This window comes from Phaseolus vulgaris, chromosome 4, assembly GCF_051622355.1.
Source record: "Phaseolus vulgaris cultivar YP4 chromosome 4, ASM5162235v1, whole genome shotgun sequence".
NCBI lineage: Eukaryota > Viridiplantae > Streptophyta > Magnoliopsida > Fabales > Fabaceae > Phaseolus > Phaseolus vulgaris.
The window spans coordinates 32,160,265-32,177,494 of record NC_143501.1 but is presented as its reverse complement, the minus strand read 5'-3'; the positions used below and the strand labels follow the sequence as shown (position 1 = coordinate 32,177,494).

At 36.3% G+C, this 17,230-nt stretch overlaps 2 protein-coding genes across 2 annotated transcripts; one reads left to right on the top strand and one right to left on the bottom strand.

The window, feature by feature from the left end:
- Positions 1–623: 623 nt before the first annotated feature.
- LOC137838629 (uncharacterized) lies at positions 624–1,148 on the top strand. Its single transcript, XM_068647869.1, has one exon. The coding sequence runs from the start codon at positions 624–626 to the stop codon at positions 1,146–1,148; it is 525 nt and encodes a 174-aa protein (XP_068503970.1).
- A 15,536-nt stretch (positions 1,149–16,684) lies between these two features.
- On the bottom strand, positions 16,685–17,023 carry LOC137838628 (uncharacterized). The gene has a single exon (XM_068647868.1). The coding sequence runs from the start codon at positions 17,021–17,023 to the stop codon at positions 16,685–16,687; it is 339 nt and encodes a 112-aa protein (XP_068503969.1).
- Positions 17,024–17,230: the final 207 nt, after the last annotated feature.

The window sequence follows — 17,230 nt, the reverse complement described above, 5'->3', positions numbered from 1 at the left end:
TAATTAATCAATGTTTATAGATTTTGAACAAAAGAAGATTTAAAAGAAAATACAAAAACTAATAAAGTCACCCATTTTAAAATAATAATTAATAATTTTAAATTTTAAAAGTGAAAAAGGTGTGTACTCGCACAAAATTGACACGAAAACACACCCCAAAGGAGAACGAAGAATAGAGGAAATAAAACGTGTAGAAACATACGAAAGAACAAATTTTGTAAAGAAAATAACAAATTTGCAGAGTAAAGATAGGATAAATGAGAGACAAAAAATTATAATGATAAATAACATAGAACATAAAATATTAAGGAAATAATAATTATCAAATTATACACAATTATTGTATGCAATTATTGTATGATGTTATGCAATATTATGCGATATTGTACACATTATTATGTAATTAATTTAATAATTATAGAATCCATGATTATGCTGTAATTTAGAGAGAGGAAGTCTTCATACACTTGTATATGTTTGCTATACATTGAGTGATGTAAATACACACAAGAGAATAATAAATATATCTTTTTCTTACATATCATTATTTTCTTATATGGTATCAGAGCACCGATCTTGGTGCTCTGACAGCCTCTCCATTTTTATCCCCTAAATAAGAGATCATGTCTGACAAAGAAGGCACCAGTAACGCCGCCAAGTCGGCTGCCATGGATCCAACCAATCTCTATTATGTTCATCATTCAGACCAACCAGGACACATGTTGGTGTCGACCAAATTGAACGACGCCAATTATCAATCCTGGAAGACAACAATGGTACATGCACTCACGGCGAAGAAGAAACTGGGATTTGTTGACGGTACCATAGAAATGCCGTCACAAGAAAAAGACCCATCCCAATTCGAATTGTGGAATCAATGTAATTCCATGATTCTTTCATGGTTAAGTCACTCCATCGAGGCAGAGATAACCGCAGGGGTAATTCACGGGAAGACCGCCCGTCAAGTTTGGGAAGATCTCCGCGACCAGTTCGCACAAAAGAATGCGCCAGCCATTTTTCAAATTCAGAAGGCAATAACAACCATGTCCCAAGGTACGATGACAGTGGCTTCATACTACATCAAACTCAAAGCGTTGTGGGATGAACTCGAGCTATATCGAGCTATATCGTTCACCCATAGTTTGTAATCAGACAAAGGAGCACCAGATCGAGAAGGAAGAAGATAAACTGATGCAATTCCTCATGGGGGTTGAATGATTTGTTCAAAACAATCAGGTCCAATATTCTCATCATGAATCCTCTACCAAATGTCCGACAAGCATACTCTCTGATTGTACAAGAAAAGACACAACAACAGATGAATTCAGATCCTGGCGAGAATTTTTCAATCGTAGCATCAGTACCAGGTCGATCTGCCAATTGGAAGCAATCAAAAGGTAAGACCTGTGAACTCTGTAACAAACCAGGTCATACCATAGATGAATGTCGTACTTTGAAATTTCATTGCACATACTGTGATAAAAGAGGACACACGGAAGATAGGTGTCGCATAAAAAATGGGACGTGGAACTCCAATGGGCGCCATGGCCAGCAACAGCGAATCAAAAATAACCCCAAAAGCTCTCATTCATCAGCAACAAACATGGTAGATTCCTCTTCATTACCACATGACAGCAATGAGTCTGATATACAAGGGTTCACTGTCGAGCAAATTCATCAATTGGCAAAGGTTGTTTACTCGCTCAACAATAATGGTAAAAGTGAAGCATTTATAAATGTTACAGGTCTATTTGTTCATAACTCGTCTATTAATTCTGCTTTTACAAAAGCATGGATTTTGGATAACGGAGCAACCGATCACATTGCATCTGATTCACAATTTTTCACACACACTTCATCATCATTTATTTCAAATGTTAATCTGCCCACAGGCTCAACTGCAGCCATCTCATCTACAGGCACAATTAAATTCAATGACAATATCACTCTCAAAGATGTTCTTTGTGTTCCTTCTTTTAATTTTAATCTCATGTCTGTTAGTAAGATAACCAGTGCACTAAGTTGTTTTGTCGTTCTTTTTCCACATGGTTCTATCTTGAAGGAATTGGCCACAAGGAGGATGATTGGCTAGGGTAAACAATACGCAGGCTTATACTACATGTCCCCTCTTCCAAACCAAGCCCACGCATCTCAAATTTCGACCGACCTTGATTTATGGCACAAGCGCCTCAGACATCCTTCTCCGGCGCGTCTACAACTTGCATCTTCATTACTACCTATCAATAAAAATCTCATTTCCATTCATAATAATTGTAGTGTTTGTCCCAAAGCCAAACAGACAAGGCTACCTTTTCCTTTAAGCACAATAAAATCTCATTCTCCATTCAATTTATTGGACTGTGATATTTGGGGTCCTCATAAAACCCCAACTCATTTTGGAAAACATTTTTTTCTCACTATAGTCGATGACTATACTAGATGTACTTGGCTATTTCTTATGAATCACAAATATGAAACCCAATATCTCTTAGAGTCATTCATTACATTTGCACAAAATCAATTTCAAGCATCTATTAAAACCATCCGCATTGACAACGGATTGGAATTTATTTCAATGTATGATTTTTTTCTCAAAAAGGGTATTGAATGTCAACGCACTTGCGTCTACACTCCTCAACAAAATGGAGTAGTAGAACACAAACATAGACACGTTTTAAACACAGCACGAGCCCTCCTATTTCAATCCAATTTACCATTAGAATTTTGGGGAGAATGCGTTTTAACCGCCACATATATCATTAATAGCTTGCCATCACGTTTACTAAAAAAATAAATCACCTTTTGAGCTACTATATAATCAACCACCTTCACTTTCTCACCTAAAAACTTTTGGTTGCCTGTGTCACGCAACTGTTGTGTCACCTAAGCAAAAATTTGATTCGCGCGCCCGAAAATGCATTTTCATTGGTTATCCTCACAGTAAAAAAGCATACAAATTATTTGATATAGATGCAGGCACTTTTTTTACAAGTCGGTATGTCACCTTCCATGAAAGTGTTTTCCCATTCTGTCAACACTCTCAGACGCAATCCTCGCATCCATTACCAAATATTTTTCCTGCCATTGACATTGACTTACCCACTCCTGTCCAACATTCCCTTGATCCACCATCTTCTCCTAGTGAACCTCCAGCAGATTAACCTTCTTCTCCCACGCCAGGAAGTCCTGCACCCATTACTAAACCTTCTCCAGCACCCATCACCGAACCTTCTCCAGCCAACCTTCCTGTTTGACGATTAAGCCGCACATCAACCCCACCTTCCTGGCTTCAAGACTACGTAACGGGATCCCAAGCCAATCATTCGACCACTGCCCAAGACCGGCCAAATGGAACCAGGTATCCTATGCATCATTTTCTTTCTAATTCACAATTTTCTTCTACGCATAATGCATATCTTGCTAATATCACAGCCACCAAAGAACCTCACACTTATGCTCAACCTATCCTTGATCCAAATGGGCAAAAAGCAATGGACGAAGAGCTTTCCGCCTTGCAGCTAAATCAAACGTGGACCTTGACACCGTTACCCGCTGGGCAGAAACCCATCGGAAGCAAATGGGTCTATAAAATAAAGTACAACTCAGATGGTACCGTCGACAGATATAAGGCGCGCCTTGTCGCAAAGGGGTACACTCAGATTGAAGGTGTTGACTATTCTGAAACTTTTTCACCAACAACAAAATTAACAACTTTGAGGTGTCTCCTCACCATTGCAGCAGCTAGAGATTGGTTTACTCACCAGCTGGATGTGCAAAATGCCTTCTTACATGGCACATTGCATGAAATTATTTACATGAACTTGCCACCTGGGCCATAAATTAGGAGAATTTTCACCTACTATAAACTTCCAAGAACATGCAAAAAATTATAATAGATCTCGTTGCTAACGTTCATTTTGACATCCATTTTTAAAGAGTAATCCATAAATCAATAAATAAATATTACAAAATAGAGTTATTAAGAAAATGAAGTTCAACTCATTTCATTTAGAATTCATGAAATAATAAGGATCAGACAAAAGCAAATCCCTCTAATGATAGCGACAACGCCTATTAAGTCCTTCCCCTCCATCTACTCACAAACTTCAATTACAATATCATAAAAAAATGTCAAATTAAGGTTGTAGAAAGATTAATCAAAACATAGAAAGAGAAAGACAAGTGAGAATGAAAATGGAAAGTATGGTGGGTACGTTGGTTTATACGGAGATATTCATATTCAGTAGTGACCAACAAGTAGAGAGGAATTAAAAATTGTTTGTTAAATCAATTTGAAAACGGTTCTCTATGAAATTACGAAATGTCCAGAATAATTTAATAGAATGAAAGGTTGTTATAAGAGTAAAATGAAAAAAATAAGCGTATGCAACGTTATTTTTCTATTCACAAACAAATAATCAAACAGTAAAAAAATAATTTTTTAAATTACTAATAGAAGTTTTATTATTTTATTTCTTCCAATATTCACTTATAGTGAAAGAGAAAGTTTCCCATATCTGTTACTCATACTCTATTGCTGCGTTGAATGATCGAAGGAAGATCGAATGAGCGGGAGCTAAAATTTAATACATATGTAAGAATAAGATTTATAAATTATATTTTTTTCAACGATTATTTTAACTATAAAATCAATTCAATCATAATAAGTTATATTATTTATTAGATTACTTTTTAAGAAAATAGTAATTAACAATTCATCTAAAAAATTTGGAAAATAGAAGAAGAGAATATCTATTAGAAAGATTGTAACTAGAAAATAAAATGTTAAATATTTAATTTGTTTTTATAATATTTATATAATGCATAAGACTTAATACACTTCAGATTAAAAATACGGTGAAATTCATAATGATAAAAAACAAAGATGATACAAAGATGAAGTATTTTATAAAGTTAAATAATTGTTATTTATATATTCAGATTTTTAAATAAAAATAATTATATATATATATATTCTATCTTTAGGCCCATTGTTTGTTTTGGTCCTGGCCATTGGCCATTAGAAGGTGAAAGGTGAAGATATTATTTGGTTCATCTTTCAGGACACTGAAGCGGAAATATGTGTATCATCCTTTTAAGAAATTATTATTATTGTAGGTGGTGACTTTGTGTGATTATTGAAGTCATAATAAGTGAACAAACCTGTATTTTTCCTTTTCTCTTTTATTTATTATTGCCTTGGATAATGACAATTAGCCTTTACCTGGTTATTCTTCAGGTGTTTTAGTAATTCAAGAATTACACATTAGTATTATAAATGCAGTGTTTACTTCTAATTTGTGGAGGTACTTTTGAGGATAAATTTTCTCTACGTAAAAAAATGGATATTTATTGATTCTACAATTCATTTACTGTCTTTTTTGTTTGAATTGTCGAAAGGTATAATTTACTCTTAACTATATAACTATTAAGTTTTTTTATTTGAACCAATTGTGCTACCACTTGAAGAAATATAGAGGAAGATTGTTTGGATCCTGAGAAAATGGCAGAAAGACACAAACAAATCACTGAATATTCTTGTTTATTATTGTTTCACTATTACCAAAGAATGTCTTCGAAGGGAACAAACTCCCTTTCACACAGGACTGCTCCTGTTCAGAATTCTAAAATCAAAAAGCTCACCTTACCCAAAGCCTGTTGACCTTAAAGAAATTTTAATGCATTGTAGAGTAGAGTTTAACTCTGTAAGCTAGCTATGTGTAATTAATGTACACATCCAAAAAGCAATTTATCCAGAATGGTGTAGGAAGCAATTGCTTTATGCTAAGGTATTGCGCCTGAGGCCCAAATAACTATTGAGAAAAAAAAATTCCATTAGGCGTCATGTCTTATTTTCTTATATAAACAGTCCCCACATCCACATCCTTTGCAGATTTCCATTTCCTAGACTTATTGTTGTAGCAATAGCCATAACACGTGTAGTTTGAACATAGAATCCCACAACTTGTTTCTACAAGCTACAAGAAGATTGGGAAATCACAATAAACTTGTAAAGAATTTTTTTATTTTTTCATCAGAATATGTATTTATACATACGATGATGAAAAAATAAAAAATTTATTTGCAAGCTTATTATGAATTCCTAAACTTCTTGTAGCTTGGAGAATCAAATGGAAAATGTTTGGTTAAATAACTCACTGTTCCCTAACTGCAATTTTGAATTATGCTGATATAATATTAGTTTTTAAAAATAAATATAAAAAACATTTTGAATTATGTTCACAATTACGTCATCATTCAAAATTTAAAATTCAAAATTTAGTTTAAAAAAATAAAGAAGTCACAAAATGACAAATATCACCTTCCCTAAAGCCTATAATAAGAAAATAAAATATAATTACAAATAAATATATATATTCTTTTTAATTTTTACGTTTTTATTCTAAATTTAAATAGTTTCACTTTACTCTTTTTTTTTACATGTTTCTTTTATTTCTCCTTGTTTGGATCGAACAATTAATCAACGTTTATAGATTTTGAACAAACGAAGATTTAAAAGAAAATACAAAGACTAATAAAATCACCAATTTTAAAAGAATAATTAATAATTTTAAATTCTAAAAGTGAACAAAGGTGTGTACTCGCATAATATTCACATAAAAACACACACCTAGGGAGAACGAAGAAGAGAGGAAAAAAAGGTGCACGAATAAACGAAAGAACAAATTTTGTAAAGAAAAGAATAAATTTGCAGAGAAAGAATAGGAGAATTGAGAGACAAAAAATATAATGATAAATAACAAATAGCATAAAAAGTGTAAGAAAGAAGTTGGGTAAAGTGAAGAAGAGAATGTACATACCTTAAAAGATTGAAAGAGTTTTTTTTGTTGAAAGTATTAAACTTTCTTCTTCTTCTTCTTTCCTTCATCATTATACAGTTACACTTTTGGGAAAAATGGTTCACTTCTTAAATGACGCTGCGGAGAGAGAGATTATTGAATGCTGTAGGTGGTTTTTCAGAACCATTGAAAAAGAAAGACAGAAAAATACGGTTTGAAGGAAAATGTTTGGTTGAATAACTCATTGCTCTCTAACTACAATTTTGAATTATGTTAACAGAATATTAGTTTTTAAAACTAAATATGAAAAACATTTTGAATTATGTTTACAAATACTCAATAATTCAAAATTTAAAATTCAAAAGTTTAAAATTTCAAATTCAAACTTTAAAACTCAATTTAAAATTCAAAATTTAGTTTTTAAAAATAAAGAAGTCACAAAATGACAAATATCTCCTTCCCTAAAGTATAAAATTAAAAAATAAAATATAATTACAAGGATAAAAATAAAATAAAATAAAATGACGTAAATAAAATAAAATGACGTAAATAAAATAAAATAAAAGATTATGGTCAATTATGTATGACATAAATACATGAATACTTTATTGACGTATGTTTGGAGATTCTACAAAAAGTAATAACATTAAGTATATAAATAATTGTAAACTTAAACTAGTTTTATAAAATTTAATTAGGTTTAAAATTTATTTCATGTTACTATGGAAGAGAGTTGTGTTTGCTCCATTTCAATTGACAATATATATTACTGCATGCATGATGAGAATGATGTTAGAATATATGGCCTTAAACAAGAGGGGGTTGAATTGTTTAAGAGGGGTTTTTGAAAACTTTTTCAGCTTGAACAAAATCTTGTATGAATCCATATCAGAATTTCAGTTAGTCAAGAATTTAAGCACAAGACAACAAAGCACCAGAAAACAATCGGTTGTTTCTGCGAAACAATCGATTGTTTATACTAGTAAAGCAATAACAACTGAATTTAAAGGAGTTTAAGGAAAGAAAGAGATACGCAAACAGTTTATACTGGTTCACTCTTAAACCAAGAGCTACATCCAGTCCCCAGAAGCCACTGGGCAATCCACTAAGCAATCAAAACAGATTACACACAAACCACCAAAGTAGTGACCTTGAACCCTTCAAGAAACACACACACCAAAAATGTTGATTTTGACCACCTCAAGAGAACACAACACTCCTTGGCAACAACACCAAAAAATACAGAAGATTCATAACGAATTACACTTGTTTACAGAACAATCTGAAATCAATACAGATGCAATCCTATTCCACTATTTCTTGAGAAAACCCAAAGCTTGATGTGAATTTTCAAAACTTGAAAGCTATCTTTCTCACAACTGAAAACTCAAATTTGTTTCTCTTGTTTGTTTTGAAACATATACAAACCATTTATACTTTTCAAAGATTGGTCAAAGCATTTAATAGAGGAGCGTATTCAATTGGAAATCATTTAAAGCAAACTCAATCATCAAAACAAAATTGTGTTAGGATTTTCAAATAAACAATCGATTGAAACCACGAAACAATCGATTGTTTTTGTTTGATAGCAAGTCAACCAACGAAAATAGTTTTCAACCTTTTCAAAAACACCTAAGAGTAAAACAATCGGTTGTTTCGACAAAACAACAACGGCAACTCCAGTCTTTCATCAAACACTTGGATTTGGATTCTTCAAAGCCCTTGATCACTCTTAATCAACAAATGCGATTAACACTACTTCTCATGTGATGGCAAATTCATGGAGCTCTTCTTAGAATCATGTGAAAAGTGGTGCGGAAGCCATGGATGTGTATGTGCAAGATCTTCCTAGGAGCTATGGTGATCTTGAAGGTTCATGATATGTATGGAAGTAGGGAGGTTTGGCCAGCCCTATGGAAAGTGAGGAAGATGATGAAGCACAATGTGGGCAGCATAACTTTACTCACAATAATCTTGACAATACAAGGTGTAGGCTCCCCTTTTTATAGGCTAAAGAGGACCAGATTTGATGACCTAAATGCTACACAAATGTAAGCCAAATGAAATGGAAAATGTGAAGCACATGGGTGCACATGGTCCTTTATTAGTAAAGGCTTCTAGAAACCTTTATCTAATCAAGGTTAATGCTTCCTTAATTCTAATGTGCAGAAAAATAAACATTTGTCCACATGGCTATGCTATTTACACCCCAATTAAAGCTAAACTACACTTGATGGGCCTTCACGGAATATGTGCTATTAGGCCTTTTCCCATTCATAGCTTGATCCAAGTCTTCTTGTTCTAGACGCTCTTGGCTTGGTCTTAGACGCTCCTAGCTTGATCTTAGACGCTCCTAGCTTGATCCAAGTCTTCTTGTTCTTAGACACTCCTAGCTTGGTCTTAGACGCTCCTAGCTTGATCTTAGACGCTCCTAGCTTGATCCAAGTCTTCTTGTTCTTAGACACTCCTAGCTTGGTCTTAGACGCTCCTAGCTTGATCTTAGACGCTCCTAGCTTGATCTTTAGACGCTCCTAGCTTGGTCTTAGATGCTTGGCTTGGGTCTAGACGCTCTTGGCTTGGGGTCTAGACGCTCTTGACTTGGCTCTTGCCTTTCATGGAAGGTTGTGCATGACCCTCTTCCATCATCCCCTCCCTCTTGAAAAGGATTTGTCCTCAAATCCAATGCTTTTGCTTCCTAGGGGATGGTTGTGGCTGGATGGTGTCCATCATCTCCTCCTTCTTTGAGAAGATCTATTGATGTGATTCCACTAGCCATATAGAGAATGATTCTTGACATTCTTAGGAATCACCTTGAGCTGGACATTATAGAGGCACTTTTCTTAGAGTTGGATCATTGTTCTAAGACAAGAACTCACCAAAAACTAGTACCAAATCCCAAACTCATTTGGATGCTCCACATATTGTCAAATTGAATCAACAAAGAGAGGTACAATTAAAGGAACCGAACAGAATTGAATAAGCAAACATTTGAACCGAACAAAAGTGTAATTAAAAGGCAAGAACAGAACATAGGTGCTGGAAAAAATAGAAAAGCCGAACCAAACAACTCAAGAACACAAGACAACATGAACAATTGAAAGAGAAGGAAGGAAGGAGAAGAGAGTGCTCATGAAGATGGAAGGATGTTGGATGATCTCGCCACTAGAAGTGTGGAATGCTCCTAGATAAGAGTGATGCCGCCACTTGAGGACTCCATTGATCCATCAAGATAAGACTAGAGAAGAAGGCTCCAAAAGCTCTCCAAAGTTCACTCAAAATTTGAGTAGAGTTTTCTTAGATTAATTTCAATCTCCAATTTACAAAGAGAGCACCTCTATTTATAGCCTAAGGTGCTGAAATGTAAGCTACACAAATTCAAAAAACTCCCTCCCAAAGAGCTTCTAGAATTTGCGCCTAAAACAAAGCATGAGGAAGGTGGGATCCTTTCTCTCACTTTGGCACCTCCTTATTTACTCCTACACCTATCTACTAACACCCCCCCCCCCCCCCCCCCCCTAAGACTCTTAACTAAAGACTAAAAGATGCTTTAACAATAGAGGTTTCTAATGTTTCCCTCTAAGCACCTTTCTATACAATATTTATTTAAAACTTGGCCTTGCCCTTCATGGGATGGTCTTTGGGCTTTTGTGGGCTTTGGCCTTCTTGGGCTTGGGCTTGGGCTTAGGCTTGGGCTTGGGCTTTATCTTTTGCAAAGATTAACAAGAAAAACTTTAAATGTGAAGGCGAATGATCTTGTTCTTCATTATAAAAAGCCACCTTTAGTTGATTCTCATCATACTCCCCGAGTTGGAGAGAATTCGCCCACGAATTCTGAATCCCTGCATATAACAAAGTCAGTTTACTTTTACAATCAAATGTGTGTATCATCCTTTTAAGAAATTATTATTATTGTTGGTGGTGACTTTGTGTGATTATTGAAGTTATATTAAGGGAACAAACTAACTTGTGCTTTTCCTTCTCTCTTTTATTTATTATTGCCTTGGATAATGACAATTAGCCTTTACCTCCTTATTCTTCTGGTGTTTTTGTAATTCAAGAATTACACATTGGATTGGTATTATATATGCAGTGTTTACTTCTAATTTGTGGAGGTACTTTTGAGGATAAATTTTCTCTACGTAAAAAATTGGATATTTATTGATTCTACAATTCATTTACTGTCTTTTTTGTTTGAATTGTCGTAAGGTATAATTTACTTTTAGCTCTATAACTATTAAGTTCTTTTATTTAAACCAATTGTGCTAGCACTTGGAGAAATATAGAGGAAGATTGTTAGGATCCCAAGAAAATGGCAGAAAGACAAACAAATCACTGAATATTCTTGTTTATTATTGTTTCACTGTTACAAAAGAATGTCTTCAAAGTGAACAAACTCCCTTTCACACAGGACTGCTCCTGTCCAGAATTCTAAAATAAAAAAGCTCTCCTTACCCAAAGCCTGTTGACCTTAAAGAAATTTTAATGCATTGTAGAGTAGAGTTTAACTCTGTAAGCTGGCTATATGTAATTAATGTACACATCCAAAAAGCAATTTATCCGAAATGGTGTAGGAAGCAATTGCTTTATGCTAAGGTTTTGTGCCTGAGGCCGAAATAACTATTGTGAAAAAAAAAATTCCAATGGTACCGTGTGTTGCCATGTTTTATTTTCTTATATAAACAATCCCCACATCCACATCCTTTGCAGATTTCCATTTCCTAGACTTATTGTTGTAGTAATAGCCATAACACATGTACTTTGAACACAGAATCCGAAAACTTGTTTCTACAAGCTACAAGAAGATTGGGAAATCACAATAAACTTGTAAAGAAATTTTTTATTTTTTCATCAGCGTATGTATTTATACATACAATGATGAAGAAATAAAAATTTCTTTGCAAGCTTATTATGAATTCCTAAACTTCTTGTAGCTTGGAGAAACAAATGGAAAATGTTTGGTTGAGTAACTTACTGTTCCCTAACTGCAATTTTGAATTATGCTGACAGAATATTAGTTTTTAAATATAAATATAAAAAACATTTTGAATTATGTTTACAATTACTTCATCATTCAAAATTTAAAATTTAAAATTTAGTTTAAAAAAATAAAGAAGTAACAAAATGACAAATATCATCTTCCCTAAAGCCTAAATAAGAAAAAAATAAAATATAATTACAAGGATAAAATTTGAATAAAAGAAAATGGCATTTAAGAGGAAAATACACACCTAGGGAGAATGAAGAAGAGAGGAAAAAAAGGTGCACTAAGAAACGAAAGAACAAATTTTGTAAAGAAAACAATAAATTTGCAGAGAAAGAATAGGAGAAATGATAGACAAAAAATATAATGATAAATAACATATAGCATAAAAAGTGTAACAAAGAAGTTGGGTAAAGTGAAGAAGAGAATGTGCATACCTTAAAAGATTCAAAGAGTTCTTTTTTGTAGAAAGCATGGAACTTTCTTCTTCTTCTTCTTCTTTACTGCATCATTACACAATTACACTTTTGGGAAAAATGGTTAACTTCTTAAATGACGTTGTGGAGAGAGAGATTCTTGAATGGTGTAAGTGATTTTTCTGAATAATTGAAGAAGAAAGGGAGAAAAATAGGGTTTTAAGGAAAATGGTTGGTTGAATAACTCACTCCTCTCTAACTGCAATTTTGAATTATGTTGACAGAATATTAGTTTTTAAAACTAAATATGAAAAACATTTTGAATTATGTTTACAAATACTCCATAATTCAAAATTTAAAATTCAAAAGTTTACAATTCCAACTTTAAAACTGAATTTAAAATTCAAAATTTAGTTTTTAAAAATAAAGAAGTCAAAAAATGACAAATATCTCATTCCCTAAACCGTAAAATAAGAAAATAAAATATAATTACAAGGATAAAATTGAAATAAAATAAAATGAGGAGAATCCCTTTTTATAGAGAAAAGGATATATAATATAGAAGAAGAGGAAGATATATAGGTATAGAGAGTATAAATAAACTTAATAGTTAAAGGAATTCCATAAAATAAAGATATATATTCCTTTTCATTTTTACTTTTTTATTCTAAATTTACACAATTTCAGTTTACTCTTTTTTTACATGTTTCTTTTAGTTCTCCTTTTTCGGATCCAATAATTAATCAATGTTTATAGATTTTGAACAAACAAAGATTTAAAAGAAAATACAAAAACTAATAAAATCACCCATTTTAAAATAATAATTAATAATTTTAATTCTAAAAGTGAAAAAGGTGTGTACTTGCATAATATTGATACGAAAACACACCTAGGGAGAATGAAGAATATAGGAAATAAAAAGTGCACAACCATAGGAAAGAACAAATTTTGTAAAGAAAAGAACAAATTTACAGAGAAAAGATAGGAGAAATGAGAGACAAAAAAATATAATGATAAATAACATATAACATAAAAAGTGTACCAAAGAAGTTGGGTAAAGTGAAGAAGAGAATGTGCATACCTTAAAAGAATGAAAGAGTTTTTTTTGTTGAAACCATGAAACTTTCTTCTTCTTCTTCTTTCCTGCATCATTCCACAGTTACACTTTTGGGAAAAATGGTTCACTTATTAAATGACGTTGCGGAGAGAGAGATTCTTGAATGGTGTAAGTGGTTTTTCTGAACCATTGATGAAGAAAGGGAGAAAAATGAGGTTTGAAGGAAAATGTTTGGTTGAATAACTCACTGTTCTCTAATTGCAATTTTGAATTATGTTGAGAGAATATTAGTTTTTAAAAATAAATATGAATAACATTTTGAATTATGTTTACAATTACTCCGTAATTCAAAATTTAAAATTCAAAAGTTTTAAAATTTAAAATTCAAACTTTAAAATTTAATTTTTAAAAATAAGGAAGTCACAAAATGACAATATCTCATTCCCTAAACCCTAAAATAAGAAAATAAAATATAATTACAAGTATAAAATTGAAATGAAATAAAATGCCATTTAAGAGGGGAATCCTTTTATATATAGAAGAAGATATAGAATATAGAAGAAGAAGATATAGAGGTATAAAAGGTATAGATATTCTTTTTCATTTTTATTTTTTATTCTAAATTTAAATAATTTCACTTTACTATTTTTTTACATGTTTCTTTTATTTCTCCTATCTCGGATCCAATAAATAATCATTGTTTATTGTTCCTGCCGGTTGACCGAAAAGATCTTCGTGCGTTGCTTTGACTCACGAACAAGGACTCCTTCGTCTCCAACTCATATCTTCACCCAACTCCGCCGTGATCACCTGAATATAAGAGAACAAAAGGGCGCCCTCGCGGCCGTTTGCACTCCGACGATCAAGTCAACAAGCAGAAAACAGCAAACACCTCCGTATCGGAGCACCGTAACTGAATGCTCTGAAGGTGTGTAACTGAATTGTAACTAACTTCTCTCTCTCTCCAATCACTCGTGCGTACAGTGAGTAAGCGAGCAAATGATTAGAAAGTGTGTAAACTCTGTCAAAAACGTACCTTCCTAAGCTTCCAGAGAAGCTTATATACCTTGGGTCTCAGTGCTTACTGCCATGTGGCCTTTCTGACTTAACCGCAACTCCACGTGGAAGGCCTTACGACACTGTAACCCAACTTAGGGAAATTCCAGCGTGTATGTCTTCTTTCCTCGAAGTGCATCTGGCGCAAGGGGTGACTACCTGGGTGCCAACTCATGTGCCCCAGCTTCTAGCCACTCGCCCTGGGAGTGTATCTGCCTTCCTCTCGTACCACGCACATGGTTCACCCCTGGGTGTGGCCCTCTCCTGGGTCGTATCTGTCCCAGGGATTTTCCAGAGGTGATGTGGGTACTTCACGAGTCAGGTTACCCCCTACTGGTACTGGGACTATGGCCTTGAAGCCACCTTTCTCTTCTATTTATTACTGTTCTAAGGTACCGGGGCCCAAGGCCTCCTCGTCCGTACCGTGGCCTCTCGCTGTGTCGCTCCCTCCACGGTTTTCCCTACCCATGGGTATCGGAGGGTGACATTATCGACGCCTCAAGCTAGCGACTCCCACACCTGGCAATGTCCACACCTGGCGACGTCCACACCTGGTGACGCCCACACCTGGCGACGTCCACACCTGGCGACGCCCACACTTGGCGTCGATCGCGAGCAAAAGCTGGGCAAGGCCGAGGTAGCGCTGGTTGAAGCTGAGGTAGCGCTGGGCAAAGCTGAGGCGGCGTTGGAAACAAAGGCTAAGGAGTGCGAGCTTCTTGAAGCCAAGGTGAAGGCCTTTGACCTGTTGGAAGCCAAACTGCGGGCAGAGTTGGTCAAAGCCTTTGCGACCAAGGATGAGGAGCTGGCCTCACAAGCAAAACACTTCCAAACAACAGAGGAGAGGTTGGTCCAAGAATCTGCTACTGCGTTCGCTGATGGGTTTGCTGAGGCCCTTGCCCAAGCGGCCTGCGCGAACCCAGGAATCAACGTCTCCGACTGCAGCCCCTTCAATGAGATAATTGAAGGCAAAATTGTGCCTCTAGAGGCTCCTGAAGATTAGCCTCTTTCTTTAACTTTGCAACACTTTCACTATGTGTACATAATTGTTTTTCTTTTGACTTTGTAATCGTTGTGAACATATGCTTCCACGCATTTGAATATAATTGCTCTTTGTCTACATACTCTTGCACATTCTTTTCTACTCTTAATGTCTTTGATAACTTGTATTTTCCATGCCTTTCCCTTTTGCTCTTCGAATCCCTTCTATTTCTTTGACTCGTAACAACTTCGACTCGCTCTTTACTTACTCCTCTTATGCCTTGAGGCACTTACTGCCAAAGGTGCTACTGGCCTCGTCATCGTTTAAAGATGAAGGAGGGCCCCTCTCTTCTATGGCCTCGACATCGAACGAGGGTGAGGGAGGGCTCAGCTCTTCTGTGGCCTCGACATCGCTCGAGGGCGAGGGAGGACTTAACTTGGCCGAAGTCCCACTTTGGTGCCCACGCCCGAGGAGAGGCATGCTACAGTAGTACCGTATCGTCCTCGGGGTGTCTAAACACCAAGGCAACTAGCCCTTATCTCTGCGCGCTTGGTGCCCACGCCTGAGGAGAGATCTGCCTGAAGGCAGCGCCGTTTCGTCCCCAGAGTGTCTAAAACCACCAAGGCGAATCAGTGTTCTTGGTGCCCACGCCCGGGGAGAGGCATGCTGAAAGCAATGTCGTATCGTCCCCGGTGTGTCTAAACACCAAGATGACCAGGGTTTTTGGTGATTACGCCTAAGGAGAAGGTTTCCCGAAGGATGGCGCCTCTCCTACATGGCGTGTATCTGCACCAGAGTCACCTGGCTCTCCACTGCTCCAAACTTCCTTATTGCCTGATGCCCACACTCGAAGGAAACGCCCCCTGCCACTTCCTTGCGAGGTGTCGAGGAATCAGACACCGGGGCTAGCCTTTCTCACCTGGGGAGGGGGCGTCCCGAAGGAATCCGTTAACCCCTGCCCAAGGACTAAACGCCCGGATTTTAACTTTGCTATACGTACCTTTCAAACTTGACGCCTACGTCCGAAGAGCGCGCTTCCGCCACTCCTTTTGGGGTGGCGACACTTCCAAGCTGTTTTGCACGTTTTGCGTCCTCGCCCACACCCAGCGACGCCCACGCCTGGCGACGCCTACACCTGGCGACGCCCAAAGCGGCGGCCTTTCCCTCTAGCGTTTCCTTACATTACAAGAAAAAGGGGTAAAGGGAGATGAGACAAAGTAGTCTTGAACTTCTTTTTTACTTGGGTGACCTCATTAAAAAACCCCCGAGAGGGAAAAAGAGTGTCCCCTTTTAAAATTGTGTACTACATAGCGTTCTTTAACTAAAGTAAAACTTTAAATTGGCTGCATCCCTGGACCGTGGAATGGGGCCTCCTTCCAGAGTCTCAAGCTTGTACTAACCGTTCCCCTTAGCCTCAGTTATTCTAAAGGGCCCGGTCCACTTGGGAGACAACTTGTTCTCTAGCTCATATGGCTGAGCCTTGCGCATGACCAGGTCAGCTACTTGAAATTGCCGTGGCTTCACCTTAGAACTGTACCGATGCTCCACCATTCTCTTCACAGCTTCAGCCTTTATTCTCGCCTCTTCCCTGTCCTCATCCAATAGGTCTAGATTCACCCTTCTCTCCTCGTTGGACTCCTCTGCCACAAAGCTTTGGAAACGGGGCGAGCTCTCATGAATCTCTACTGGGATCATGGCGTTCGACCCGTACACTAGGCTTAACGGCGTCTCCATGGTGGAAGATTGAGGCGTGGTGTGGTAAGCCCATACGATCCTTGGTACCTTCTCTGCCCACGCCCCTTTAGCTTTCTCAAGTCTTCACTTCAGCCCCCTTAACAAAATTCTGTTTGCGGACTCCACCTGTCCGTTCGTCTGGGGGTGTTCGACTGATGCGAACACCTGCTTGATGCCTACTTCTGAGCACAACTTACTCATTTGCAG